Raw genomic sequence first — 27199 nt, forward strand, 5'->3', positions numbered from 1 at the left:
GGCCCCGGAATGCGGGGCGGTGATGCGGGGCAGGGGGCTGGGGGGCAGCCCGTCCCCCCGCTGCCGCACACCCCCGCTGCCTCATCAATAAGCAGCAAACCCGGTTCCGCAGCGTTGCCATGGAAACCGGCGCAGCCGCCGCTATTGGCGGCCCGGGGCGCGGCGCGGCCCCCCGGGTGCGCGGCCCGGCTTAATATTGATGACTCGGCAGCGTCTGCGCCGGGGGCTGCCTGGAGCCGCGGTGAGGGGCTGGCGGCTCCCCCGGCCCCTCCGCTACGTCATCCCGGTCCGGGCGGGCGGCGGGCATGGGGCCGGGGGCGGCAGGGGGCTAAGGGCGGCGGGCAGCGGACGGCAGCCTTTGTACGGCGCGTAGGGGGGGCGGCGGCCGCCCGCCGAGCCGGCGGATCCAGGCGGGGATGGAGCCTCCCCCGGCGCAGGGATGCTGCTGCTGCTGCCGCCGCCGCCTCCGTCCCCGCCGGGGGGGGAGCGCGGCCCGGGCTGCTCCCGCCGCCGCGGCTCTGATGCCTTCGGGTTTTCCGTGCCGGCCCCCGGGAGCCTTCGCTGCTACCGAGTGAGCCCAGAGCCCCGTCCCAGCCATGCAGGAGCCGGAGCGGGGCTTGCCCAGCGCGGACCCCGCGGCCTTCGCCTGGCCGGACCTGGGCACGCGTAACGTCCCGGGGGGCGACGGTGACAGGGCGAGCTGCCAGCTGGGCCCGGGGCCGGGGGAGGCCGGAGCAGCCCAGCCTCGGGAGGCGGCCCCGGGGCCGCTCCACAGACCCCCGCCGGACCCCCAGCGCGTTCGCTCCGCACCCGAGCTCATTAGGCCGCTGCGAGCGATGGACGGGCGCGGAGGCGAGCGGGCGGACGGGCCCCCCCAGGTAAGGCGCTGCCGAAGGGGCGCTTGCTGCGGGCGGGGGGCGGCCGGGCGCCTTGTGGGGGGAGCGGCGCCGGGGCAGCGCTCCGAGGGGTAAGGGGGGCAGCCGCACTCGGCCGGGGCTGAGCCACACGCAGGACCGTCCCCGTGGGGCCGGGGGCTGCCGGAGCCGCCGCCGCTGCCCGGCCGCGGGGGGGTCCCGCCGGGGCCCGCGCTGGGCAGAGCCCACCTGGTGCAGCCGCAGCCCCTGCACTAGCGAGGCTGAGCCGTTCCTGCGGCGTCTCCTCGCTCCGGCAGCATCAATGGCTCTGCAGGTAGCTGTAGGGACGTGATTCACTGCCACCCCCTTCCAGAGCATCCCCTCTCGGCCCAGGGTAGCCCAGGAGGGCCTGGGGCACCGGCACTGCTGGGGAGCCCGTCCCTGCAGGCAGCACCGGGGCACCTGGAGGCAATGCAATGCTTGGCCCCTTGCAGCATCTCTCTAAAAACAGCCCCAAAAGCTCCATCAGAGTCTCGCTTCCTGATCCAGGTCATAGAAGTTCATCAGCTCGTCCTGCTTAGGACAGCTTGCCCTCTTTTCCCATGAGTAAAATCAGCCACCTTCCTGGGATACCCTGGGGTCTGGGGTAGCTCTGCAGTGCTTTTAAAACAGGGGAGAAATCAGCTCTTGGCCTGTTCTTGAGCACAGGGGAGAAGAGCTGAGCGGAGCTGATTGGGGTTTAGCAGGTTTTTAAGGCAAGCCCGTGCTGCGCTGCTGAGTCTGGCTGAAGACCAGGCTGGACTGGCCACAGGAGAAATGGTGCTGCTGGACACCCATCAAGAGAGAAGAGGTTTCACTCAAGCACAGTTTCTTGTGGGTCTCTTTTGAAGGGCTGTTTATCGTGAGGCTTGAAAGGCCACATTGAACCATGCTGTCCTTGGTCTGCCTCTAACCGCAGCCCCTGACTGTTCCAGAAGCACCCCAGTCAAAAATGGGGCAGCAGAATGGGAAGGATTTCTGCTCCTACCTTTTTTCTATCCATCACAAGAGTCGAATCCATTGTGCCAAACTTACTGTCTTCTCTCTCTTTGGGAGAGCCAGCTGGCATGGGAGGAGGTAGGCACAGTGTCCTGGTGGGGGAGCCCAAGTGGGGGGGCTGGGAGTCGCTGGGGGACAGGTGGCTGGTTCAAAGGGGTGTCTGTGGGTGCTCCAGCAGCCAAAGAGCATCCTGTGGCGTGGGGGCCGTGCACCCAGCTCTAGCTGATCCCTGCAGTGGGTCCCCCATGTACCAGCTGTGCACGAGGTGGTGGAGGGGTTGAGGACCCCTCTTGGTTTCTGTGGTGGTGACTGGTGAGCACCTGCCATCCAGTTTGTCTTGGTTCTTGGGCTGCTTTGAGTGTTTCCGCATGATCCTGGAGGCTTCTGGCTTGGTGGGTGACTATTATTTCCCTTCCCACTCCCAAGGGGTTGTGCAGCACCATGGTGGTATCATCATAGTACCAGTGTACCAGGGCAGTGCTATGGTGGTACTTGATGGTACTGATGGTGCCATGATGGTATCAGAGCAATGGTACTGTGGTACCTGGTGGTGCTCTGCTGCATTGTGGTAGTGCCACAGTACTATCATGATGTTACTGTGGTGGTACTGGTGGTGCCATGGCAGTACCATCCTTAACATTGATGTTGATCTGCAGAAAGGTCAACTTGTCTTTTCCTAGAAAAAAAATAATCCAGCGTTTCCTCTAGTGATGTGCAAGGCTTCCAGTTCAGACCCCGGAGGGAGCTCAGCGCTGCTGTCCCCGGCAGAGCAAATGCCGGTGCTGCTGGGCTGTGGAAGCTACATCCTCACACCGACTTCCTAGGGAGCAAGGTGCTGTGCTACAGCTGGGCATAAGAGAATGCTTACATAGCTCCCCTCCAAAAGCATGGCTCTGCCTGGCCATGCTGGACAAGTGCTATGGACGCCATGTGTCCTGCTGCCAGAACGGGGCTTCCTTTAGGAGGCTCGTCCTTGGGATGTCAGAGCTCCGTTACGCAAACAGGACAGATGCCTCCAGGGAGTAATCTCCTAGTGCAGGGAAGAGCCTCCTGAGGGCTCATCACTGACAAAGTTGATTAAAGATGTTGATTTTATGATGAAGCTCTTGCCGTGTGTCCCAGCCTCCACTGCGGTTGCTCTGCTATTCCCTCAGGGACAGTCTATGGGCAGATGTTAAGGCTGTCTGTAGGTCAAGTTAATCTCATCTTTCTTGCTCAGGTCCCTCCTGAGTGCAGAGGCTGGAGAGCTGCTGCTCTTCTCCCATTTGGGAGCTGGCAAGGGAACTCTGGAGTTGGAGAGGTGGGTTGGGGGGGCACACCTGGAGCCTCCCATCCAGCCCCTGCCTGGAGCAGGGCTGGCTCCAGAGCTGGAAGAGGTTGCTCAGGGCCTAATTCTGATTGGGATCCCACCACTTCTCTAACCCTGTCCTGAAGCTGCAGCGCTCTCGTGGACAGGAATGTTCTCCATAGGTCTGGCGGGAATTTCCCTCGTTGTGACTTGTGCCCATGTCTTCCCAGCCGTTTGCTGTGTGCTTCTGCATCCTGCTATGCACTGCAGGGTCTCCTAGCTCCACTGCAGAGTAGTGGGTCCCACCATCTTGCCAGTGAATAATGCTGCCTGGGGGCTTGCTGTCACAAAGGAATTCTTGGTCCTGAGCCTTTGAAATTGCTCCAGTCTTGCTTTCCAAAATTTCTGTGGGGACACAGCAGGTAAAAAAAATTCTTTCCTGCTGAGAATCTCCAGGCACTGCAGGTGTAGGATCCTGATCAGAATAATGAGTATCAGAGAATGAGGAAAATGTTGTCTGTGTAGGAAGAATGGGGTTAAAGTGGCACAGACACAGTCTGGCTGGTAATTGGACAGTTCCCCCAATGCTGTCAGATGGATTTGAGAGCACTTCCCACAAGAGCTCAGCTGCCTGCATCTCTTATGGGATGCTGTTCCAGTGGGATCTGCTTTGGCCCTGGAAACTCAGGATGGTTTGGGGGCAGGTTGCTGAAGCGAAGGCTCTCTTCTCGTGCCCTAAATTGAAAGAAGGGAGAGGAGCAAGGTCATTCGCTCGCTTCCCGCAACCTCCTCAGCTGCACTTACAGAAGGGATGAGCTCAGTGGCTGACCACATCCCTGTTCTGGCATCCCATGAATGGCACAAGCAAGGAGCACAGCTAGGGTGCTCAGGGTTGGCCATCATGATGACTACTCAATCTCAAGAGGTTGCTTTGGACCTGAACTTCTTAAAAGCCAAGCCTCAGCTTCCCTGGAGGTCATATGGAGCTGAGGATATTCAATAAATCAAAAAACCCAACTGAAAGTGTTTAAACCAAGGAGCCCCCCAGTCAGCAGGAATTTAAATACCCACAAAAGAACCACTGTTTCCAGTGCGGCTTAATAACAAAGCATAGAAACACTGAGAATTATAAAATGCTGGTAAAGATCCTCCATGTCAAGTGTTCAGACCAAGCTGCATTTAACAATAAGCTCAGTGCCTTTTGCAGGAATTAATGGCCTTTCAAGAGCTTCAGATTTTTCATTGGCCAAGATGGAAAACTATTCGTTTAATGTCTGAGGGTGCATAGAGCTGCATCCTTGACTAGAAAGGATAGGTCAGCAGAATAAAAGATGGTAGTAGGGCGAGAAGGTCTTCCTGGGCAGCGAAGCCAGTTCTTTCTGTTACAGACACCATTTCCTGCAATCCCAAATAGATAAAAGATCTTGCTCCATTTTTCTCAAAATCTGAGTAAATTAATTTTTCTTGTCTTGGCAATGCTTAGCCTCATGGAAATGACTTAGTGCTGTTTTCTGCAAGTGCTACGAATGTACGGCCGACCTCAGATAGCTGCCTGCCATGAAGAGCCAGTGCAACTTTATTTGTAGGAACGAATGGAAGAAAAGGCAAAGTGAGGCTGTAGGAAGGGGAAGGTAATTTTCCTGTTAACTATATTTCTAAGTAAGCTCATACTCTCTGTACAAAGGCATGTCCAAATGTCTCGGCCAGCTCACTTGTGTGGGACATGGAGGATGAGGGACAACAACCATTGCCGCCTCATTGTATCCTTGTCTCCTGTGGACTGGTGATGACAAACTGTTTTTGGGACAGGGCTGTCACACCATGTTGGTGTTGGCCATTACTGTACTGTCATCTTTTGCCTCATCATCTTCTTAATTTCACCTTCTGTAAATTTTTAGTGAGGGGACTCACCAATGTCTTTGCTTCCTTGGTTTGGGAGTCCTATGGCTGTAGTCTTCCTTCCTGCTGGAATAATGTGAAGAGAAATGGCATGTGCAATGCTGGCAGCCTTGTTGCCCTCCCCCTGCTGTGAGTGTCGGCTTTCTGCATCCCAGCCGTCTGCTTAGCAGTTCTGAGAAAACACCCTTTTGGGCATCAGTTTTTAAGGCTTCTGCTGGTTTTGTCATTCACATTTTCATATTGATCACTGAACACCAGCTCTGCTTTTGTGAGTGGTGTGAGGGGATGTTTCCCTCCATCTCTTAGCTACTTGTCAAAGCCATTGGAGAAGTGGGGCTTCTTAGCTCAGGACAAAATCCTGTGATTGCCTCAGATGAGATCTTGCTTCAGTGACAGGGGCAAGGAATGCCGTTTCCAACATGCCAGAGCCTGGGAAACTAGAACAGGCTTTAAGCCAATCTGACGCAAGCAGAAAAGGTGCTTTGGGCCACTGGGAAACAGCAAGTAATTTGGAAAACAGCAACAGGTAGGGGGGAAATGGGGAGCACATATCAAGGCAAAAGCTGAGCTGTGCATACACCTGCTGCTCTAGCTACCTGATGTATCTTCCAAGGTGGCACATCTGCCTCTTCAGAGATAAACATAGTAGGTAGTCATAGAATGATTTGGGTTGGAAGGGACCTCAAAGATCATCCAGTCCAACCCCTGCACCATGGGCAGGGACACCTTCCACCAGAGAAGGTTGCCCAAAGCCCTGTCCCACCTGGCCCTGACCCCTGCCAGGGATAGGGCACCCACAGATGCTCTGGGCAGCCTGTGCCCGTGTCACCACCCTTGCAGTACAGAATTCCTTCCTAACATATGATCTAAATCTCCCCTCTTTTAGTTTAAAACCATTACCCTTGTGTCCTATTGCTACACACCCTACCAAAAAGTCTTATGGATACCATTGACGAGGCACTGAGGTGAGAAGGAGACCTGGTATTAAATGTTTGAGTTATGGCACTGTTAGAGCACAGTGGGTGTGGGCAGGGTATCTGCTGAACCACAGCTCAGTGGCTTTCCAGGGTGAAGCCCTGACACAGCCCAGGGCCATGCACTGGGGACAGGGGCTTTGTTCCCAAGTGCATTTGTCAGTACCAAAGTCTCACGCCTTTCTAGGGAGCGTTTCTTTGCATTAGAGCTTCTGTCACAAGAAAAGAGGTATTGGAGAACAATTGTCCCTGCTCCAGCCGTCAAAATACCAAACCTGGAAAGAGCTAAATTTTATCATTCTCCAGGGTTGGGGTGGTGGTTGGTTTTTTTTCATGCTTACAAAATAAAATTAGCTGATATGTGGCATCCAAAAAGAGTCCAGATGCTCCACAAAGACCTTGGGGTTATCTGGGCCTAAGCCTGCAGTGCTGGGAGCTGCAGGCTGACCTTTGCTCAGAGCTAGGTCACAAAAAGCCTCCAAAATTTCTATAGGAAACCAAAAACAAAAGCTCAAATGATTTGCAACACAAAAAGCAGAGGTTGCAAAGTCTTTCTGTGTTTGCATTGAAGATGTTAACACATTTACTTCCCACTTCTTCTATGTTTTGCATTTTTTCTAGTAGAAATGCTTTTTCTTGAGCCTGTTTCTCTGCAGGTTCGGTGACTTGCTCAGCAGCACCCAGAAAAATCTGCAAGGGGGAAAAAAGGTAGCTTGGCTGTCTTGGCTCCTGATCAGGCACCTGAGTTTTACAACTAGACTAGGTTTTATGTCTATAGCCTGGCTTTCATACATTTCCAAGCTGTGCAATGAAACGGAGATGCCGTTAGTGTCCCCTGACTGTGGTGGGGATGGAGCATGGTCCTGTTTTACCAGAGTAGGGCTAGGCCAAATCTTTCTGAAAGCTGGTAAGAGACAAGGGAGAAGCTTGTACATCAGTGTTAAACAGTACTTGGAGGAGCAGGCTTTGCATGTGTTTTTTGTCCTTTGAAAGGCAGGTATCTTTCTCACAAAGTGTGTAGGTGGGAAAGAGCCTACAAGGGATACAAGGGTGCCCAGGGGTCACAGAATGACCCAAGGGCAGGGAGGTGATGGTGATGTTGTCATTGAGGAGCATGCTTTGCACAACCCTGTGCAGCAGGTGATCTGGTAGCCAAGATGGATCATATCCCAGCGATCATCAGCTGCTGTTTCTGGCTGCACACATCCTGGGTTTGCAGAGTGGTTTGTGTTTAACGTGGAGAGAAGTTAGGTCACAGCTGGGGAAAGCCTGTCTGGGGCCACACATACCTTGTCGTGCTCCTGCTGTTGGCAGGTAGCGGCCAGCTGGAATGAGTGTGGGATACAGGTCTCCATACCACACTGGAGAGCCGGGTGAGGAGCAAATCAAGGACTGATGATACCAGTAGCTGTTCAGCCAGAGGAGCACCTGCACCCTCAGGAGGGCCTTTCCCCGGCGAGAGTCCCCACTGGGGCCTCACCTGGCAGGACCGCTTGCTGTGGGTCTCTGTGCTGGGCTCTGCGGTGCAGGGACAGGCTGGCCCTGGGGAGAAGGAAAGGCCTTCTCCAAACCCTCCATCCCTCCCGACTGACTGCCCTGTTTTATCTCTGATTGTGAAAGGTGAAGAAACACGTGCACGGTACATCAGGAGCAGTTCCGAGCTGCCTTTCCAGCAGCCGTGTTGGTATTTTGGTGTCATTTTCTCTTGTCTGCTTGCAAAACCTCTTGTATTTTGGATTTGCTGTTAAAGGGGAGAAGTTGTGCTGCACTGAACGCTGGACTTGGCTGCAGCCTGGGTTTGGAGAGCTGATGCTCTGCCTCTGCCTTGAGAGTTTATTTTCCACTCACATTCCTCCTTGTCTCAGTTTTGCAGGTACATTAATTTCTCCCTGCCTGGGGAGGCTGGAGAAGCTGAGCTCATCAAAGGACAGCCAAGCCAGGGTGATCAGGGCTACTGAGCTGATTTTTCTTCTCCTGGAATAGCTGGGCTTGTTTTCCTGGGATTGATGATGGTGCTTTCATGAAATGGTTTAAACATAGAGAGGATCTGGATTTGTGAGACTCCAATTTTAGCTGTGTATCTCATTTTAAACACACTGTGAGGAACACATGAAGAGCTGGCAGTGGTCAGAGGGTGTGCAGGAGAGAATGCCCGGGGAAAGTGTGAGAAAGAGCAAATATACAGTGAATGCTCCCCTGAATATTCTCTTAATATCTTGCAATTTGTGGCTCCAGCACGCTCCATGCTGGAGGCAGTATCTTTGAAGTTAATAGCCTCAGATGGATTTTTTCTTCCGTGAATTTGTTACATGGACTAATAAAAATCAGATAAATGAGGAAATCGTATAAATAAGGGCAAGTAGTAGGCTGGAAGAGGGATGGGCAGTGGGAGAGAATGCTGAATCATGGAAACGGGAGTTGGCAATGCACGGGGTGAGGGGTTGGTGGGGAAGTGCCATGAAGCCAACGGAAGAACAGAGATGTTTGTGTCTGAAACCAGGAACCTGGTGCAAAATGAAGGAAGCAGAACAAGTGCTGCGGGACACAGACTGCCTGTCAAAGGATTGGCAGAATGACCAAGACCACATCCCAGGCATATCTCTTACTCGTCCCCTATCTTTAAGACCAATATCCCCCGTCCCCCCGCTGGGATGATGCTCGCCCAGCGTGAGGCTGCTCGCTGTGCCAGCAGCGGCGGGGGTGGGCTTTGCTCTCGCTCACTGACCGAGCAGGAGGTGAGGCTATTTTTGTCCTGCTTTTGACGCGCATGGAGGGCACTGCAGAAGAGCAGCCTATGGGAAATAACTTTGTTCTGTGAGGGAGCCGATTCCCTTGAAACTGAATGGAAGAGGAGAAAGCGGATTTACAATGACAGGTTTCATTTCTAAGTGGTGAGGATGGAGAATTTAAGGAAACTAATTACCAAAGTCAGCTGGAACGAACAGCTAAAGGGCTTTGACATGATGGAGGCTTGGTGACAATGATTTCCAATGAAGAAGTGGTGGATTTAATATATCCAAGACAGCACAGGAGCTGGTGTCATTTCACCGAGGAAATATGTCTGCAAGGGAGGGTGCTGCCAACCCAGCAACCGGACCCGTATCTGCTGCAGGCGAGGAAGGCAGTGCAGGGACAGCCTGACATTGTATGTTTTATACATCTTGAAATTGTGTATGTTTCAAAATCAGTCATGAGACCGCCTGTTTCCAAAGGCCACCTGAGACCTCCTGCTCACAGGGCCACCTGGTAAATTCCTTCTCCCCGTCTGGCGCTCTGCAGGGATTTTCAAACAAGGCTGGGCTCAGACCTTGGCACATTCCCCAGGGCTGGTGTGGGGGAAGCCCTCTCCGCTGGCCCATGCCAGGCTGTGCCATGAGGCACCGGCAGCCCAAGCCGCATTGCAGAGCAGCTGCTGCCGGCAGCGTCTGTCGTCCTCGCCACGGTTTGATTTACTGTCCCCCAAATGGCTTCCTGCAAGTTTTCTGCAGGACTTTAAAGACTGTGATGAGTGCTCCAGGGGGATTTTGGCTGCATGACCCATTTAGTACCCTGGCTGGACACCTCTCCCTGCAAAAGCCGCTGCAGCTCTCCATTGCTTTTTGAAGTTTTCAGGTGAAAAAGCAGCAGCTATCTTGCAGCTGCCCTGCTGAGGCTTTTCTTTCGTTGTTTGTTCTCAATGCGCGAAGAATCTGTATTTTGGGCTCTACCTGCCAAAGCAGGCGACAGATGATGACGATGTCCCTGTCATGGGAGGCTTCAAAGCTGTGTGCCTGCTGCACACAGGAGCCGCGATCTGCTCTCCTCCCTCAGCATCCCTGCTGCTTTTCTCCTGCCTTGCTCTGGTTTTAGAAAATTTCCCCCCCAGCCAAAGAACATGTCACTTGGCTTAATTTTTTAGTGACTGAGAATGCTCCTGATCTGGGAGATGTGACTGCCCGGAGACCTTCCCTGCTGCCCTGTGGTGTCAGCTCTGCCTTGGCTCCTGCCGACTCCATCTCCCTGACTGAAGGATGCTTTTGGATTTCAACTCCTGACAGCACTTCTGCGTTGTCTTTATTAAGATGAGTTGCTGTGGGGGTGGGGGGTGTGTGCTTTGTGCCTCTTCTCCCTAACAATCTCCTCCAGCTCCCTTTGGAAAGCATTGTCTGTGGGGGCCACGAGCGTGTCCTGCAGTGAGGCTGCACTGAGCGCGGGAACCTTAAGGAACAGTGGAGCGGTTAATAAATTAAAAGCTATTTCATTATAGGAAATGAATGTTTAATGAGCGTGGGATGACGTCTAGACAGTCCTTCAGTTCCAGGCTCTACGAGGTCTTGGAGGAGGGTTCAGCTGATGCAGCCAGCGCTGGCTCAGCACTGGAGGGGAGGTTTGGCAAAGCTTTCCTGGACAGTGAGGTCCCTGCGTGGGACAGACATCCTGGCACAGCAAAAAGATCTCCTGCCTCCATGTCTTGCTGCAGATGCCCCTTGTGCCTCTCTGGGCAAAGCCCCAAGGAGCTGTGGCCGCAGTAGGACGTGTTGGCAGGGGGGAGGCTTGGCTGCATGCCTGGCCCCAGCCTGGGGCACACAGCCACATTCTTCTGCTCCATGGCACCTTGCCCCAGGGTCCTGCAACACCCAGGGAACTGGAAAGGACATCCCAGCCTTTGCCACGTCATGGGCTCTGGAGTGGTGGCTGAACTGGGGACAGCCTGGTAGCGTGGGGAAGAGTGCTTGTGAGTGTTTGCATCCTGCCCTGATGAAGATGTTGTTTTACAGCTACAGAAAAGGGGTTTCAAATGCAGAAATTTGAATGTAGGTCCCCAAAAGATCCCCGCTGCCCTGCTGGAAGTGCCAAGTGTCCCCTGAAGAAACCCGGTACTGACAATGTCAAAGTCCTGGCTGCCCGGTGGGGAGAGGCAGGAGCCCATCAGCTCCTCCACAAAAGCTGCCCAGCTCCTGTCCCAAGCACAGAGGCTGCTGGCTGAGTTTGCTCATCCTGTCTCTGTGCAAGCGACCACAGAAAAGAAACTTGAGGCCTCTTGGCAGCGGCAAGGAGATGGAAATAATGCATTTTGAGTTCGTCCCAGGGGCTGCCTGCTTGGCTCTGGGGATGGTGGCAGTGAACCAGCCCATAGCATGGGGGATGCTGGTAGCCCCCCCCGCTCCCCCCGCTGCCCTGTGCACCCATGCTGCTCTGTCCCCTCATCAGCACCTGCAGTGTCCCCTGCATGGGTGCCCAGCCCAAGGAAGTGCTTTGCTGTTTCTGGAGCTGTCAACAGGGAAAATATTCTCTGGGACATCTCACCGTCTCTGTAAAGCTGCAGGGATGGGACCAGTGCTGCAGGATCTGGCGCTGGGTCTCTGGGCCCACAGCACTGCAGCAGGCAGGGTGCATGGCTCCCAGGGGAACCCCTTGGCTCCCCCAGGCTGCTGGGTCTGGGGAGCTCCTTGGTTCCTGGGCCTGCCCTGACCACCCTTGGGAGCAGCCCTGAGTCACTGGAGAGTGGGGGACAGCACCCAGGTGCCTGGGGTGCTGTGGCACAATGTCCCCAGGGATCTGTGGTAGTAACTGCACCTTTGTGCCTAGGGAGAAATAAAAAAGAATAGAAGAAAATACATTTTTGCTTTCCCACCAGTGGAAAGTGGTACAATCTCTTTCTGTGAGGCATTTCACTCCAGCTCTCTCAAACCCTGGGATCTCTGCAGGGTGGACACCTACAAACCACTCTGCCCAAAGGCCTGTCAACTCGTAGCACCTAATATCCTCTCCTGGTGTCCCAGAGAGCTCGTGGGACTTGGGGGCACCGTGTGAGGCTGGGGGGCAGGGGTGGGTGTTATCTTCTGAGAGGTTTTTTTTAGCTCCTTCAGTTGTGTTTTCCCTTCCTGCTTTGCCAAGGCATCTCCGTACAGGTGTGAGAGGTTGGGAGAGCCATGGCACGGGCATGGCAGCTGCGCCAGGGGGTTCAGTGGGGTGGACTTTGTGGCACTGGTCTCCTGCCGTATTTGTCCAATGGGTGTGATGAGAAGCCAGAATATAGTTTTGTGCAGTGAGTTTTAGCGAGCCTCAGACCTCCTGGAGCTGAGCAGCATGCGAGCGCCCTGAGCTGCCTGTCTGACTTTTTGCTACCAAAAACCCTTTCGCAGCATTTCTTCGGTAGCCAAGGGACGTTTCCCTCATAGCCTTGGCTTGCAGACTGCAGAAGCAGAGCTGTGCACTGGGAAGGTCATGGCTGTTAAACAGCACCAGCAAAGACTTGTCAGGTACTGGGAGCAGGTCCTGCAAGACCTGCCTGGCTGCTGGGAAACATCTGGCTAGGTCTTCCCGAGATGGGTGGCTTGCTGCTGCCATATGGCAGCTGTGAAGCAATAGCTTGGCTACGAGCTTTGCTAATGCACAAAAATACTTTCTGGGAGCCTGCTTCGGCAGCGAGCTTGCGGCGAGCTGCTCTGAGCAGGAAGCAGTAACCACAAAGCTATATATACAGCTCCCGGCAGAGCTGCTGCTGCTTTTGATGTGACAAAATGAAGGTGGTGTTTTGCAAAGAAATCCAGCGTGTCGCTGTCTTCCGGAGCCGAGGCTGACACAGAGAGGGCAGAGCCCAGAGCCTGGCTCCTGGGCAGTCTCGTGGGTCAAACTGGGGGAGCTGGTGTGGGGAAGCGGGCAAGGAGCTCTTGTTGCCTCTGAAAGCCATGCTGTACTGGAGGCTGACAGGTCCCTGAGCCATGGGGAGCAGTGCACGTGTCTGGGGTGTCACAGTTCGTGCTCTGCCTGCCTGGCTCTTGCTGGCTCTGCTAGGGTTTAACTAGAGCTAGTTTAAATGGTACCATGGCAAAACGCAAGCGGCTGAGGTTGACATGAGGGTCTGGGCTTTTTCCCCAGGTGCAAGTTGAAAGCATCTTTAAAGATATGGAGATGGTAGCTGTCACCCACAGGTGATATAGCCTGGCCCTGAAGGCCACTTGTCCCCCAGAGGACATGCAGCCCCTCTCCTCCTCCTCCTCAACTCAGCCTCCGCATCCCACCCTGCCCCATGGCTGCCTGCACCCCGACCCTGCCAGCCACCCCATGCAGCCAGGCTGGGCTCGCTGTGGGGGCAGGGTGGGCGTGCAGCTGCAGTCCCTCTCCCCTTGCCCCCGGCAGGTGAAGCCCTGCCTTGCCTCTCCTGTGCTCTTTTGCAGAGCGGGGCTGACTATGGCTTCCTTGTGAGCCAGAACACGAAGCTCCTGAGTGCGCTGGAGGACCTGCGGCAGCGCTGCTCCAGCCTGGCCGAGGAGAACAGCTTGCTGGTGAGCAGAGCACACGGCCCCATCCTGCACCCTGGGCTGGGTGCTGGGCTGCCTGCTGGCACGGGATTCTCCATGGGGAGGGAGTCACAGTCAGGGCAAGCTGCTGTCTGCTGCCAACTCCGAGAGGTGCCAGTACATGGGACCAGCTGGGCAGGGCCAGAGGGGAAAGGGGGCCTGGGCACTTTGGGTCCACTGAGTGCCTTCACACTGCACCCATTGCTGGCTCAAGCAGGACCCCTTCCTCACGATGAGGAGCACAGCCAGCCCTCTCTGCCATCTTTGGTGCTACTCACCTGCTGGAAACCACCAGAGGCTTCCATGCAGCAAGAGCAGGCGGAGAGCAAGGCAGCAGCGAGCTGACAGCAAGGGAGAGGGAAGTCACTCTTGTTTCCTCTTTAAGTGGAAAAGCAGAAACACTGATTCACTCGGCCTCAGCTTTGGGTGACAGTGCAGCACTGCCCCCTGCTCCTGTGGGAGCTCAGCACCTCCCCAGCTGCAACCCTGGCACCCAACGCCAAGCCAGGCTACCACAGCCTGGGCCACCCATTCTGCCCCGCTCCCCCATCCCTGGCACCCCAGGCCTACGGTGGGCAGCCAGGACCCTTGGGAAATGGGAAGAGGGAATGTTCCCCTCCTGCATCCTCCCTGGAGAGCAGCAGACCCTTGCACAGCCTCGCAGTGTGGGGATGCAGCCACCCCACGCCACTGAAAATTTGATTGCTCAGCATTTCAGATCTATATCACCAAAATCAAAACGCATATTTAGATAATTTTCTTACACTAAAAGCATCATTCCAGTATGACCTGCATGCTGTGGGGTTACTCCTTATCAGTCATCTGGATTTTAGCAAAGCACTATCGTGTAAGCTCTCATGAAATCTTACTCTCAAAAATCAGCCCCAGTCTCCTGGCTGAAGAAAAGCAGTGAAAGCAGCAAGCGCCCATGGTAGGATCTCACAGGGGTGGGGAGGAGAATAATTGGAAGGACCAGCTGACCTGACATTTTTGCTGATGTAAAAAGACAGCACAACACATCTGCATACAACCTTGAGAGAACGAGCCATTGGCAAGCAGCGGCTTATTGAAATGGACAGATAACAAATAAAAGGGGATTAAGAGTGAATAGAATCAATAGGAAGTAAAAGGAAATTTGCTTTGCAAACATCATAAAGTCCTTTGCCACTTTCTTCCATCCCCCCCAACTCATGATTTGGTGTCATGAGAGAAAGGACCGTGGCTAAGCTTGCAGCAGTGGTGCAGCACACATCTGCAGCAATGTGTTGCTCCTGTAACCCCAGGGAAATAAACTGGGAAGGCTTTGGAAGGGAAAGCCCAAAGGGTGGGCAGCCAGTCTAGATTGATGTTGGAGACGTGTTGAGTCCCAGCCGGCAAAGGCAGAGCCTGCAGCGAGAGTGGGGTGGATGGAAAGGGACTGTACACGGTGGCCTGGGGTGGGGCGAAGGGCATCTTACGGGGACCAAGAGGTCACATTAACAAAAATACCAGGAATACAGGATTTGGTGACTGGAGCGGCAATGAGCAGAAGTCAGTGTTGAATGGTTGGTATAGTTACAGGAGAAGAGGCCAAGCCGTGGCTGGGAAAAGCCCTGTGGGCGCAGAGCAGTTCAGGCAGGGCTGGGGGCCCTGGCTTCCCGAAACAGCCCCAGCACCCCGCTTCGAGCTGAGCAGGGGCTTCACCTCAAACCTCTCCTTTTGTTATCTAGCGCAGGAGCTGCTTCCCCCAGACGGAGGAGAAGGTGAAGCACCTGAAGAGGAAGAATGCGGAGCTGGCGGTGATTGCCAAGCGCCTGGAGGAGAGAGCCCGGAAACTCCAGGAGGCAAACCTCAAAGTTGTGAGTGTGGGGGCCAGCCGCTGCTGGGAAGCGGAGTTTGGAGAGCACCTCATCACTGGGACTTCTCGCTTGCTACTTGTATTGAGCTAGAAAGGCCTTTTCTTTCCCCTTTTCTTAAACCTATGGCAAACATGCTTTGCACATCAGCAGCAGGGCAAGAATCACGAAACCTGGCCATCACCAGGTTGTTTTGCTCCTGCTTGGGAGCAGGCTTTGAGCAATTTCCTCCTGCTTGGTTTCTTGCTGTAAATATGCTGACCTACCATAAGGTGTTAGTTTAAGGTAATTAGCTCAGCTTTCACTGAGCAAGTAATGAAAATAATTCATCTGACTTCACCAAAAAGAAACAGGAAGTATTTGAATAAGAAAAGGAGTGCGGTAAAGCAAAACAGGAAGGGGTGAGAGACTCTGCTCTGCCCCATCCACACCTCGCTGGAGTTGCTGTGCAAGCTGCATGTTATTTGCGTTCTCCGACCCAACAGCAACTTGTAGCAAACCCTGTAGTATCTGATCCGGTGCAGGGGTGGTGGCAGATGGCTGTAGGATGTGGAGTCTTGCACACAAGCACTTGCATGAGCTTCCTAAAGGTGGATCGCAGCGGAGTAAGGCAAAACCTTTCTCCCATTGGAAGAAAACCAGGGATTGTGATGGGGAATTCAAGCCCTTTAGGATAGAAAGGAGGAAGTGAAAGCTTTGCTGAAGAGAAGGTAGGGGGTTTTCCTGGCACTGCCTGCCCTCTGTGTCCCCAGGCATGCTGCCTATCTGTCGTGGGGTTTTGGTACTTGCAGGGCAACAGTTGCTGCCAGATGGACTTGTCAGATACTGTGTTAAGAGAACTCATTTTATATACATCCAACAGCTATGCAGACCCTCCAGCAACTATACAAATGCTGGTTTATTTTTTTCTCCGAGCGAAACTTTGGGGTGGTGACAGTTCTAGACCTGTGCGAGCCCTGGGAGAACTGACTTGCTGGGCTCCTGTTCTGGCCCAGGTCTCCCCACAGCAGAAAGTGCTTGGGTGGCTGAGGCTCATGGAGGGTGGGCTGGAGACGGGACCAGGCAGCTGCCTGCCCACAGAAGGGGCCCTGAGGACCTGGGGTTAATCTGGCAGCAGTTGCCTTCAGTGCCTGGTATGCAGGTCCCGTGGAGCCAGGGCTCAGCACGGGGCTTCTGCACATGGGTGAGATGCTTGGGAAGACCTGGGGAGAAAGAGTTTGCACAGAGGATGCTATGTTCACGATCAGGTAGAGAGAGCCCACCCCCCCCAATTGTCAGGCTTTCTGCAGATGAAAATAGCTAGACAGGGAGAGGCAGGGTTTGATAAACCCAGGGACTGGATGTGGCCTCACTGCCCTGGGGCCATGAGCTGCCCTTTCATCCAGCTCTTCTGTGCTGGTGCCCAGGGGGAGAGCCAGCCTCAGGGACAGGGTGCGTGCTGAGAGCAGGGGTGCGTGCTGAGAGCAGGCATCCTGCCCGCCCGGGGAGACTGCAGCCAGGCAGCCTCAGCTCCTGCCTGGGGTCTCTGCCCAGCCAGCTGCCTGTCCCTGTCTGCCCTGCTCCCCTTGAAGCACACTGCCATCCCCACCCTTGCTCTTCCCTCCCTTGCAGGGAGCACGTGAATCTGAACTGCTTCTCCTGCTGAACATCTCCCAGACCTCCACTGGCTGCGCTGGCCCTTGCTGGGCTCTCTCTTGCCTCTCAGTTTGCCTGTATCAGCCACCCATCTGTGCTGAAGCTCTCTCTCCCGTGGCATAGAAACTCACAGAAGCTCCATTTCTCTTTCCAGTTTGGCCGCCTCCATCCTTGCTCCCATGCTTATATTTCCTGCCAGCCTCCCCTCCTCTTCTCTGCTGCCTTCTCCTGTCTTTCCGCCTGCACCCTGTTTTTCTCTCCTTGATCCCCACTGCTGCATGGCGTGCAGCTCCCTGTGCTGACTCTGCCCATTGGCCTCATCCTCTGAGCACCTTCTGCTTCCCACCTCTTCTCCAAACCACTTCTCCATCCAGCCCTTCCTCTTTCCTCTCACTTTTCCAGAGGTCCGTCCTGCCTCTCTGTCTGCTTGTCTGTCGTTTGGGGCTAGGCTGGCGTTTCTTGACAGTGGTCCCTGTTGGGGTGATGGGGTGGTGGTTAACGAGCACTAACGCATGTGGCGTTCTCCCTTACCGCTCTCTCTGGTGTAGGTAACTGCTCCGGTGCCTCTGAAGGGCTCCAGCCTGGAGCTGTGCAAAAAAGCATTTGCTCGCCAGCGTGCCAAGGACCTGACAGAGCAAGCCAGTGCTCTCCTGGCGAAAGACAAGCAGATTGAAGCTCTGCAGCAGGAGTGCAGGGAGCTGCAGGCTAAACTCTTCGCAGGGAAGGTGAGACACTTTCTGGGACATCGCTCAGGGGCTGGGGAAAAGTGGTGCAAAACCAGTGATGGGAACCAGACCCCAGGAAGCAGTGTGAGGGCAGTTAGTCCCAAGCACAAACTGAGAGTAGGGGGCATTTGATGTGCTGGTTGGACTGGGAACACTGGGTGAGTGTGTGGTAGAGATGGTGTCTAGGCCCCTCCAGAACAGTCTGTTGGGGGACATGCCAGTTGTCCCTCCATGAATTCATGGGTTAGAGCTGCTATTTTCAGCAGCAACTAAAACTCTCCCCCTGGGAAATCCCAAGAAGCCACAGATACAGGATGACTTTTCACAGTGCCGAGCTTCAAGCAAGATGTAGAAGCAGGACCTCCTTTTAAAGCATTTCTTTGAAAAGTAAACCAGCTGAGCACATTCCCAAGCGCTCACAGCCGCCACAAAACTGGTGATAACTAGGTGCATCCTTGTATAACTGCGACTAAGGGCCCAAATCATTAGACAGGGTGGGTGTTCATGAAACCATCTACAATGCTGATGCCTGCATCTGGGCTGGTAACCCGTGTTCCCCTCAGCACCAGCACAAGGCTTGCTGATATAAATGGTGGGGTAAAAGGGATAATTCAGCTCATCCTGAGACAGATGTCTAAAACTGGTCAGACACGTTGGTCCCTCAAAGCACTTCTCTGCAATGGCTCTGAAAGTGAGCTTCTACAGACCCCTGAAGCTAGGTGAAATGTTTCCCACTCAAGGTGATTAAAGCAACCTGTTCTGGGTTCTATCAGTTATGTCTTTTGTTCACAAGCTGGACATTTTCAGTTTAGGTCAGTTAATAAACTGTCATGAGAAGCACAGTAACATTAGGGCTTGCACAGGTTTCCCCGTTTTGCTAATACAGATGTGGTCAAGTGCAACCCTACGTTCCTGTACCCAGCTGAGCTGAATGAATACCTACATTTCTACCTGTCCTACTTACGTGGTATTTCTGTGATAAATACTTCCTTGCTGAAAGCAGCTTTATTTTCATCCCTGAGCTCCCCATATGTTCATTTTAACTGCAGGTTTGAAGGTAGATTCTCAGTCTTTCCCTAAAGTAGATATAGTGAGGACAAGAACGATTGGCTGATGTTTGCTGTTTGCACAGAGGTACCCCACTGATCCCTTCTGGCATTAAACCACAGGAGAAAGTTATCTAGGTCTGACCGTGCTCTACGGTGTCAACAAGAAGAAATTTCTTCCTGTGTCCTTCATATCTCCCCGTAAACCCCCACAGAAGGGGGAACTGACACTTTCCAAAGCATTCTGATTTTCACAGCAGAGTGTGTTGGGCAACCTGGATCTGCCAGGGACAGGAGAGTGACAAATTGTAGAGGAATGTGACAAAAGCGGGTAAGCAAGATTCATTACTGGCTAAGGAAATACACATGCCTGCAATCCTCAGAGTTGAAGAATTCAGCCGCTGCCTTTCTAGGGCATGGGTGACAACCCTGGCTCAGACGATGAGATAGTCTGTTTTCATAACTGCCAAGGCACCAGTAACTGGGGGCATCTATACACAAGCAGGGAATCTGCAGAGAAGAGAGCAAGACAGGAGATCATTCTGTCTGATCTTGTTCTTCCCATTCCTCTTCCAAGCAAGCCACTCATTAAATTTTAATTTCCAGCTCGTTAAAATTCAAAATTCACCTAATCTTTCTGCAGCATGCAAAATGCATTATGCCAATGAAGGGGTTTATATGCAGAGATATTATGTGCAGGCTCGGTTTGTAACCAAATCAATTTTAATCTAGGGTATTTAAATCAGCACAATTTTTTTCAGTAGCTATGAAACAGATCTAACTCAGTTCCTTTCCAGTGGCAGAATGGACACCCTGCATGCCAGGCTGCAGAAATATTGGCTTTGTTTTGCAAAGTCAAGGCTCTTAGGATAGGATAAAATTATTTCCTGAAATTATGCTCCAGTGATGGTCTTCCAACCAAACCCCATTTCCAGCTAAAACCAGGCTGCGATTTCTTGCAGCATGGACTCTTGGAAGAGGGGGATTGCTAGGAACAGCAAGGCAGCTGCAGGGGACATGTACAATAGAAACTGTGAGTGGAGGACTGAGCTTTTTTTCTACTCCCTTGTTCCCCCTCAGGCTTTGGAGGCTGTCTGTTGGGAATAGCTGGCTTTTTTTGGTGGGGGAAGGGAGATTTTATGAAGAGCCACAGCCAATTTTGTTTAAAGAACTACTATCCTGATAGCCTGAACATGGGTCTGGCACAGAGGAGGCCCAGCTGCTCACTTCTTGAATCCATAATCAGTTCCCATTAATGCTGCCTCAGTTTCCCCCTTGTAGCATGAGAGTTACCATGGTTTTCTACACAAATTGTATTTATAAAGCACATGCTATTTTTAGGGTGAATAATTAGTGAACGGGGAAGGAGATTAAATTTGTCCTGGATACTAATTATGTGTTGAATTCACTGGCTTAGGAGCTTTCCAGGGGAATGAGCAATGTCTCCTCCAGCAGCATATTTGTAAAGACAGGTTTTCATAACTGGCTTTTGTAAGTATGTATGGACATGCAGGTACGTGTTTCTTCAGCTTCCTGAAATCTGAAAACCTTTGAAGAATTAAACAAGCTGGTGACATACTCCCACCGTTTTTGTGAGAGTAAGACTGCACTCATTTCCTCCAAAAGCTGCTTGTTTGGGGTCGAGAGCGGATGGGAGTGACCCCTTGTGCTAAAGATAGGTACCTATCCACATATACTGTCTCTGAAGAGGTTAGAAATCAAGAGTGTTTGAAAAGCAAACATTATCCTGAGCAAGAACTGAACAAATCCCAGATGTTCTTCATTCTTTCCAGTATTTAAAGCCCTAACCACCATTAGGGCTGCAGAGAATGCCAGCACCCACATCAGGGAGGAAACTCAGCTCAGGCTCCCGTTTGGCTGAGGAATGAAATTACATTATCCTGACACGCACTCTGCTGGCAAGCACTGAGAAAGCGCACACTTAGACAAGCCTTTTGCCATGTGCCGGGGGTAGCTGCAGAAGCAGCACAGACTAGTTTTTGTCTGCGGGAAGAATAACGTAGTTGCATAGGGGATGCAAAGTGGCTGCTTTGGAGGCTTTGGAAACAGAAGCCTTTGTGTGCCACATTACCTGTTTTTTTGCCAGTGTCTCCCCAGTAAGGCTTTTGGAATTTGCATGTTAAATCACTAGCCCGACCTCTTCCACCTTTTAGAGCTTGTCAGCGACACGATGCCGTGTTTGCATTTCCCGCAGGATGACCCTCGCTGCCTGAACGTCATCGAGTTTGATCGCCTGTTGCGGGAATCCCAGAGAGAGGTGTTACGGCTGCAGAGACAGATCGCACTGAAGAATTTCAAGGAGTGTCTACGTTCCCCTAAAATCAGTCTGGGTGGCGCTTTGCCAAGTGCCGCAGCACGCTTGGGAACGCCCGCACCAACACTAAATACCTGCGTCAAAGGTTCACCTCCACCGAATGAGGCCCGCTCGGGAGAGCCAGCACTAGCAGGGGAGGCATGCAAGGAGGTGAGACAAGTGGGTCAGCCATCTACAAGTTTTGCTATTCAATTACTCAGTTCATTACTGTTCTTAAGAAACTTCTTGGAGTACATGAGCGCTGCGGTTCACCTGCGCTGCTGTGCTGGTTTCTGAAATGAGTGCCTGGCACACCAGGTCTGGCAGGGCCCGTGGGGCAGGGCTGCTCCTGGGGACACCGAGCCCTGCCTTCCCGCCCAGCAGACCAGGCATCGCCGCTTTTTGCCCCCACTTGCTGCCAACACACGTTTTCAGCGCCTGCAGAGGCACGGGTGCTGGGTGCCAGTGGCGGGAGGCCTGCTGCCCGGGACACCCAGCCCCAGAGCCCGGCCCCGGGCAGGGCCTCAGGCCCAGGCCGCGCAGAGCAGCACGGCCGTGGCGTGGCCGCCTCCCGGGCCCCGGCCCCGCGCTCTCGGCCCGGCCCGGCCCCGGCCGCCCCTCCGCGGCCGCAGTGGTACGGCCCGGCAGATCCGGGCCGCCCCCGGGCGCCGCCTCCCCGCTGGCGGGCCGCGCAGCGCCAGGTAAGGCCGGGCCCTCCCGCTGCACCCCTCGCCGGGCCGGGGACGGCTGCGGCGCCGCCTCCGCCGGGGGCCGGGGCACCGCCGGGGCACTGCCGGGGAGCGCCTCCCCCGCCGAGGGGCCCAGCCGCTGCCGGGCCGCCGGGCCAGGCCCGCCGAGGCCTCCGCTGCCTGCGGGGCAGTGCAGCAGGGCTTCTCCTCTGCGCTCGGGCGACACACCTCCGCTCGGGAGGCCGAAGCCGCGGTGGGAGGCCCGGGGCCCGCCGCGGGGGCCGAGGTCCGACCGGGGGGTGAGGGGCCGGGGGAGGCCGCGGGGTCGCCCGCGGGAGGCGGCAGGCGGGTGGGGGCGTGAGGCCGGGGCTCGGGTGCCCGGCGCGCCCCAGGGCCCCACAGCGGCGGCCCGTGGGTGCCCTGAGGCAGGGCCGGGTCCGCTGGCGCCGGGCGGGCTTGTCCTGGGGGGCTCCCCCGCATCTTCCTGAAGTTTTAGCGGCAGAACGCCCGCAGGCTGCGTGGGGATGGGCTGCTCAGCTTCCCTCTGAACTTGTAGAAGATGTGTTGAATATTTATGCCTTGTTCGCTTTTTACAAGTTGCTCGGGAGTTGACAGGCCCTTCTTCACCCATTTTTTTTGTTTGTTTCTGGCTTTTCCATTATTCAGCGTTAATCATCTTTATCTCCTTCCTTTGTACATTGTCATTTTTGTGTTGGGGGAAGCAGCACTGCACGCAGGAGCTGAGATGCTGTGTCATTAATTTATATGGTGGCATAATGAAGTTTTCTCTCCTTTTCCCAGTAGGTCTCTTCGCCTTTTTGTCTTGGCACGGGGTTCTACTAAAACATTGTTTGATGGCCTTCTGTAATCTCTCAGTGTCATGAGGCCCTCTTCACCATTTGTCTCTTTGCAACATCAGTACTTGGAGAGCAGGGTTCCTGCTGCCTCCTCTAACTTTAGTCCTCTCACTTTTACTAGCTGTTTACTCGAGAGAAAACCTCCCCCCTCATCCTGTTGTGGCTCAGTGTCTGCAGGAGCCTTTCAGGACACTGTAGCTGCATGTGTTCAGAGCACCCAAGCAGATTGTACCTACTGAATCTCCCTCACCCATTTGAATGCTGACACCTTAAGAAAACTCTTTATAGATCTGTGAGTGGGGTCCGTCCTGTTCCCATGTCGTCCTCCCCCAGATATGTTTATTTAGTGGGTTTTTAAGTGTCTGATGTTTGCTGTGATTTCTAGAATTTTGTCCGGAACATCTGTCAGGTGTACTGGTCTGTGTTTTCACTCCACTGGAGTACTCTTAAAACTTGACATTTGGCATCTTCCAGTTATTTCATATTAAGGCAGTGTCAGGGGAGTGACACACTGTATGTCTTGATTCAGTTACTGCTGAAGTGAGAGATTCAGTTCATGCCGAAGGGTTTTTTTGAACCCATGGGTTAATGTCCAATCCTGGTGATTTGTTGCCGTGCATTTTGGTGGCCTCCGCAGTTATTATAGGCAGCTTAGTTTCAGAGAGATCCTCAGCTCTGGTCTGAGGCTAATTCAGGATTTCTGGCCTGCTGGCCACACACAGACACCCCCCCATCCCCCCATCCCACCCCACTCCTAGCTCCTCTGTGATGATGAGGGATGCACAGACTTTTTTTTTTTTTTCTTTCCCCTCTGCCCTTGTCTTCCTTGAGCAACCCTTTCATAACTTTATTTTCAACTGATTATGGTCTTTCTCACTGATTCAGGAGAGCCTGTCCTCGTTGTGAAAAGATTTTCCAGGTGACAAATAGCAACAAGGCTAAGCCCGACAGTGGTAGTGTCGAGAGGGAGCAAGAAGGCTGTCGGCAGTCTTTTGGCTGAGACCTGTAGCGCAGAACACCCCAGCCTCAACAGGCAGTATTCATATAGGTGCAGAGGTGCCATGCTGAGGATGAAGTCAGCTCTTGGGGCAGTAACCACAGTTACTGTAATTGACAGAAATTACTTTGCTTTTCTGTCCTGTTCCCCAGCACAGTGCATCAGGGCAGTATTCCCCAGCTTTCAAAGAACTTCCTCAGAGTATAAAGAGCAAGCTTTGCCTCTAAATGTCCTTGGAAAATGCCATTTCTCTGTTCTTCTTCTGGTTTCTCTACTTCTTTATTTAGGGTTTTGGGGTGATGCACATCTCTGTAATGACAAATCATAATTTAGCAGGGAGTTCATTCCTTGGCTGGCTTCAACAGCCTCCTGTTCACCAGTGCTTGTCCTCACTGCCTCTTTGGTTATGTTGGTGCAACTTATGTTGAGCAGCGGGACATGACGGATCTGAGTTAAAAATAACCTGACAAACCTGGCCTTCCTCCCCCCTTGTTCTGAAACCTGCATCAGTTTTCTGGTCCAGCTCTGCCTGACACTGCAGAGCTGCCCTGGCACAGCTGAGGGAATGGGCCATGGTTAGGTGGAAAACCCTGTAGCGATTCTTTTGGGGCAGGATTGTAATAGTGTGTTCTGGATGCCAAGGGCAGAGCATTCTAAAAAGTCTATAACATATTGAATTTATTGTGTTGTGTGCTTTCAATCTTACGGTCATTTGCCAGAGTGCAGGTACTTTGTGTCTGTTTTATGTTCGGCTTTAGCTGGTACAGCCTGGGGGTGCTGACCAGTTGTACAGCCCCATCCTGCTCTCTCAGCAGGATCTCTGCCAGTGTCAGTGCACCCCAGGTGGATAGTGCTGGGGGTGGAAAGCAGCTGTTCTACAGGGGTTTTTAACTGTATGGTTGAACAGATTCCTTGCACCTGGCTCATTTGAGCATCTTCCAGTCCCTGCTGTGAACAATTGGACTTGATGATCTTAAAGGTCTTTTCCAACCTAAACAATTCTATGATTCTGTTCTATAAATGAGGTGGCACAGCTCCAGGTCACAGCTCTCTTTGTGGTCTGTGCCAGTCTTGTTTATCAGTTAATACAGTGATGAGTCTGGGTTCTGCATAAAAGTAACAGTATATGAGCATGAGGCTGGGGACACGTCTTTGTTCTCGGGTGGAAATTAGGTCCATGTGGGCAAATCTATAATTTTGTAGTAATTTGTGTAAGTTGTCTGTTATTAGGAATATCATTTTGTTTAGCTTTTTGCTGGGAACTGATCACAAACAAGCAAATTTGTCTTGCTTATCTATTTGCAAGAGAATGTGACTTGTGAAGCATAGTGCATGGTATTTGTGCAGTGAGTATCTAACCTTAACTGGCTTTACCACTATCATTCCTTGGGACCTAATTTCATTAAGGTTGACTAAAATGCAACATTTCCAGTTTGCAAGGAAGCATAATTTTGGAGGGAGGTGTGAAATACAGATTTGAAACTTAGTATGTGCCAGGTGGTTTAAAAAAACTCCAAAAATCTCAGAAATATTTATGCTTGGATATTTCACAGTTAAATAGTGGTTTCACTGCATGTATGAAAGCTCCCAAGGGCTGGGGCTCATAAGGTACTGTAGCTTGAGTGGAAGATCTCAAGATTTCTGGCCGCTGGTTGGTGCTCAGACTGCCAGACTCCAGAGTGAACCTTACTGCATGGGTTGTATGGAATAAGGTTCACATGGGAGGTGGTTTCAGAATTTTTCTTGTAGCAGAAAATGTGAAAACCTTGGTAGTCAAGGCTTGAGAGTTCCTGGCTTTCAGCAGTGGAACTGTGAATATAGATGTAGTTAATACCTGTGGCTTTCAAGCCTAAAATGGGTGTAAGAAATCACATTTTAGGTATAATGCTTAGACACTGTCCTAATGACTGACTCTAAAGGGAGCTCAGACTTAGTAATGTAGGTCCCTCAGCACTGTAGGTGTTCAGAAGTGGAATTTCTCATTTCACTTTGATGAGAGGTCAACTGAAAGTTAATGGCTGAGGTGGAGTCACAAAATCCTACTGCTTGCTCACTGTACAGATTGGCTTTGATGATCATAAAGATGTTCTGTCCGTAAAATCTATTTATCAAAAATAATTTTAAATTCAGTGTTGAAAACATCAAAGCCTTCTTTCTTCTGTTTACCTCAGGCCTTGCCCTGCTGTCAGGGATTACTCTAGGCAGACAGTGTCAAATCAAGTATCAGCTGAGAGTGAAAATTCAGAGGATTAAAGGTGTGTTTGTCTGTAGCCCAAATTGAAAGGCATTTTAATAGAAACTTACGTACAAACATGTACAGAACTGTCTCCTTTCATCTGGTTTGGTGGTGGCACATAAGCCATAGCACATCTGCTGCCGTTTTAGTCCTCCTCAGCTACTGGCTGAGGTGGGATGCTCCATTTCTTGATAGGTCTTTCCTGCACTTCCCTGCCTTTAGATTCTGACATCTTCACTGATTTCTACTTTCTGCTCATGATGAGGGTTGTGTTCTCCGTTTTGACCATCTTCCATCACTTTTTTCTTGCTTTGGAGAGGGCCATGAGAGGTGTTGCTGATGCCTCTCATTGAAACCTTAGATAAGGGAACTCAGATCTGAAAGCTTTCTAGAGCCCACTGTTGCGTGTGGGTGGTTTAGTCAAGCTGGAGTGATTGGCACTGGGCTCCAGAAGACTCCCAGCACAGGTCCCTGGTGACTGAGAGATCCCTGGCATGGTGTTCACCTTTTTTCATGTCCAGTGCCACAGTTAGGAGATCAGGGTTTTTTATGAGGAGCGTTGCTCTCCCAGGCGTGCTGCCATGAGAGCCTCTTGTCCCTCGGTGTGCAGGGTGTGCTCTGTAGTCTTGGCTGTCTCTGAGCTCTCTGGCATCTTGTTTGCTTTCCAGGTGGAACCAGGTGTGCAGCCGCTGGGACCTGCCTCTGAAGGACATGAAAATTTCCCTCCCAAAAATGCAGTAAGAGACCACAAGAGCAGCCAACAGATACAACAGCTGGTGAGTTGTGAACCTGGTTTTGGGTGAAGCAGTGCTATACTTTTCCTCGGCTTTCTCACCTGTGCAATCCAGGCGGGGATTTTGGGGACTGAAGTCTTTTTAGGTGCAGCTGCTCTGCAAAAGTGGGAAGCTTAGGGGAATTGGTGGGAAAACACAGGCTGTCTGCGTTGACAGCATTGCTGGGTGACAGCTCTAGGTATTGGGCTTGTGGGAGAATATGTCACATGAAAATGAGAGGGAAACATGCCAGTAGATTCTGTGCAGTGTTTTGTTTAGTCTTATTTAAACTGGCAACAGATATGACTGAACTGGGACAGATGTCATGTGAGGAATATGTCCCTTGTGAATTATTCCAGCAAACTAGGACAGTTCAGAGTGAAGTTTAGCAGTTCTTAATCTATCTGAGGAACCAAGAGTGGTAGGGAGTAACTGCAGATAAAGGTACATTACTAGAGGATGTCTGCTCTCTGTTAGATGTCATTTGGATTAGAATAGGAGTTAAGACAGCACAGCTAGTGTTTCAAGCTGAATATTTTGCACAGCTCTGTCTTTTTGTCCCATGCATCCTGTCTGCCATACTATTCTGTACAAATAGGAACAGTCTGCACACATGGGAAACAGAAAACTGTTTTCAGAACATGAAAGGCTTGGGGAAGAGAGGAATAGCTGTTTCACTTGAAATGTTTTTTGCTTTTCATTACCTTTTTTTAAAAAAAACCCTCCCTTGGTTTCTATATTGTTTCTGTTTGTCAC

General features: G+C 52.5%; 1 protein-coding gene across 12 annotated transcripts in view; it reads left to right on the forward strand.

Annotated features, from left to right (window-relative positions):
• The first annotated feature begins 217 nt into the window (after positions 1-217).
• Positions 218-27199, forward strand: part of TSPOAP1 (TSPO associated protein 1) — a 70094-nt gene continuing 43112 nt past the window's right edge. For 5 of the 12 annotated variants that reach the window (XM_040612656.1, XM_040612677.1, XM_040612688.1 and 2 more), the window contains exons 1-6: positions 221-878; positions 13214-13321; positions 15046-15174; positions 17355-17531; positions 20793-21062; positions 26339-26446. In XM_040612656.1, coding sequence (XP_040468590.1) covers positions 597-878; positions 13214-13321; positions 15046-15174; positions 17355-17531; positions 20793-21062; positions 26339-26446 — 1074 coding nt within the window. In that variant the 5' untranslated portion in view covers positions 221-596. Of the gene's footprint in view, positions 879-13213; positions 13322-15045; positions 15175-17354; positions 17532-20792; positions 21063-26338; positions 26447-27199 lie in introns of all 12 variants that reach the window. The other 7 variants (XM_040612630.1, XM_040612639.1, XM_040612666.1 and 4 more) reach the window with 3 other exon arrangements.

The sequence above is a fragment of the Falco naumanni genome, chromosome 1, assembly GCF_017639655.2.
Source record: "Falco naumanni isolate bFalNau1 chromosome 1, bFalNau1.pat, whole genome shotgun sequence".
In the NCBI taxonomy this organism is placed as follows: Eukaryota; Metazoa; Chordata; class Aves; order Falconiformes; family Falconidae; genus Falco; species Falco naumanni.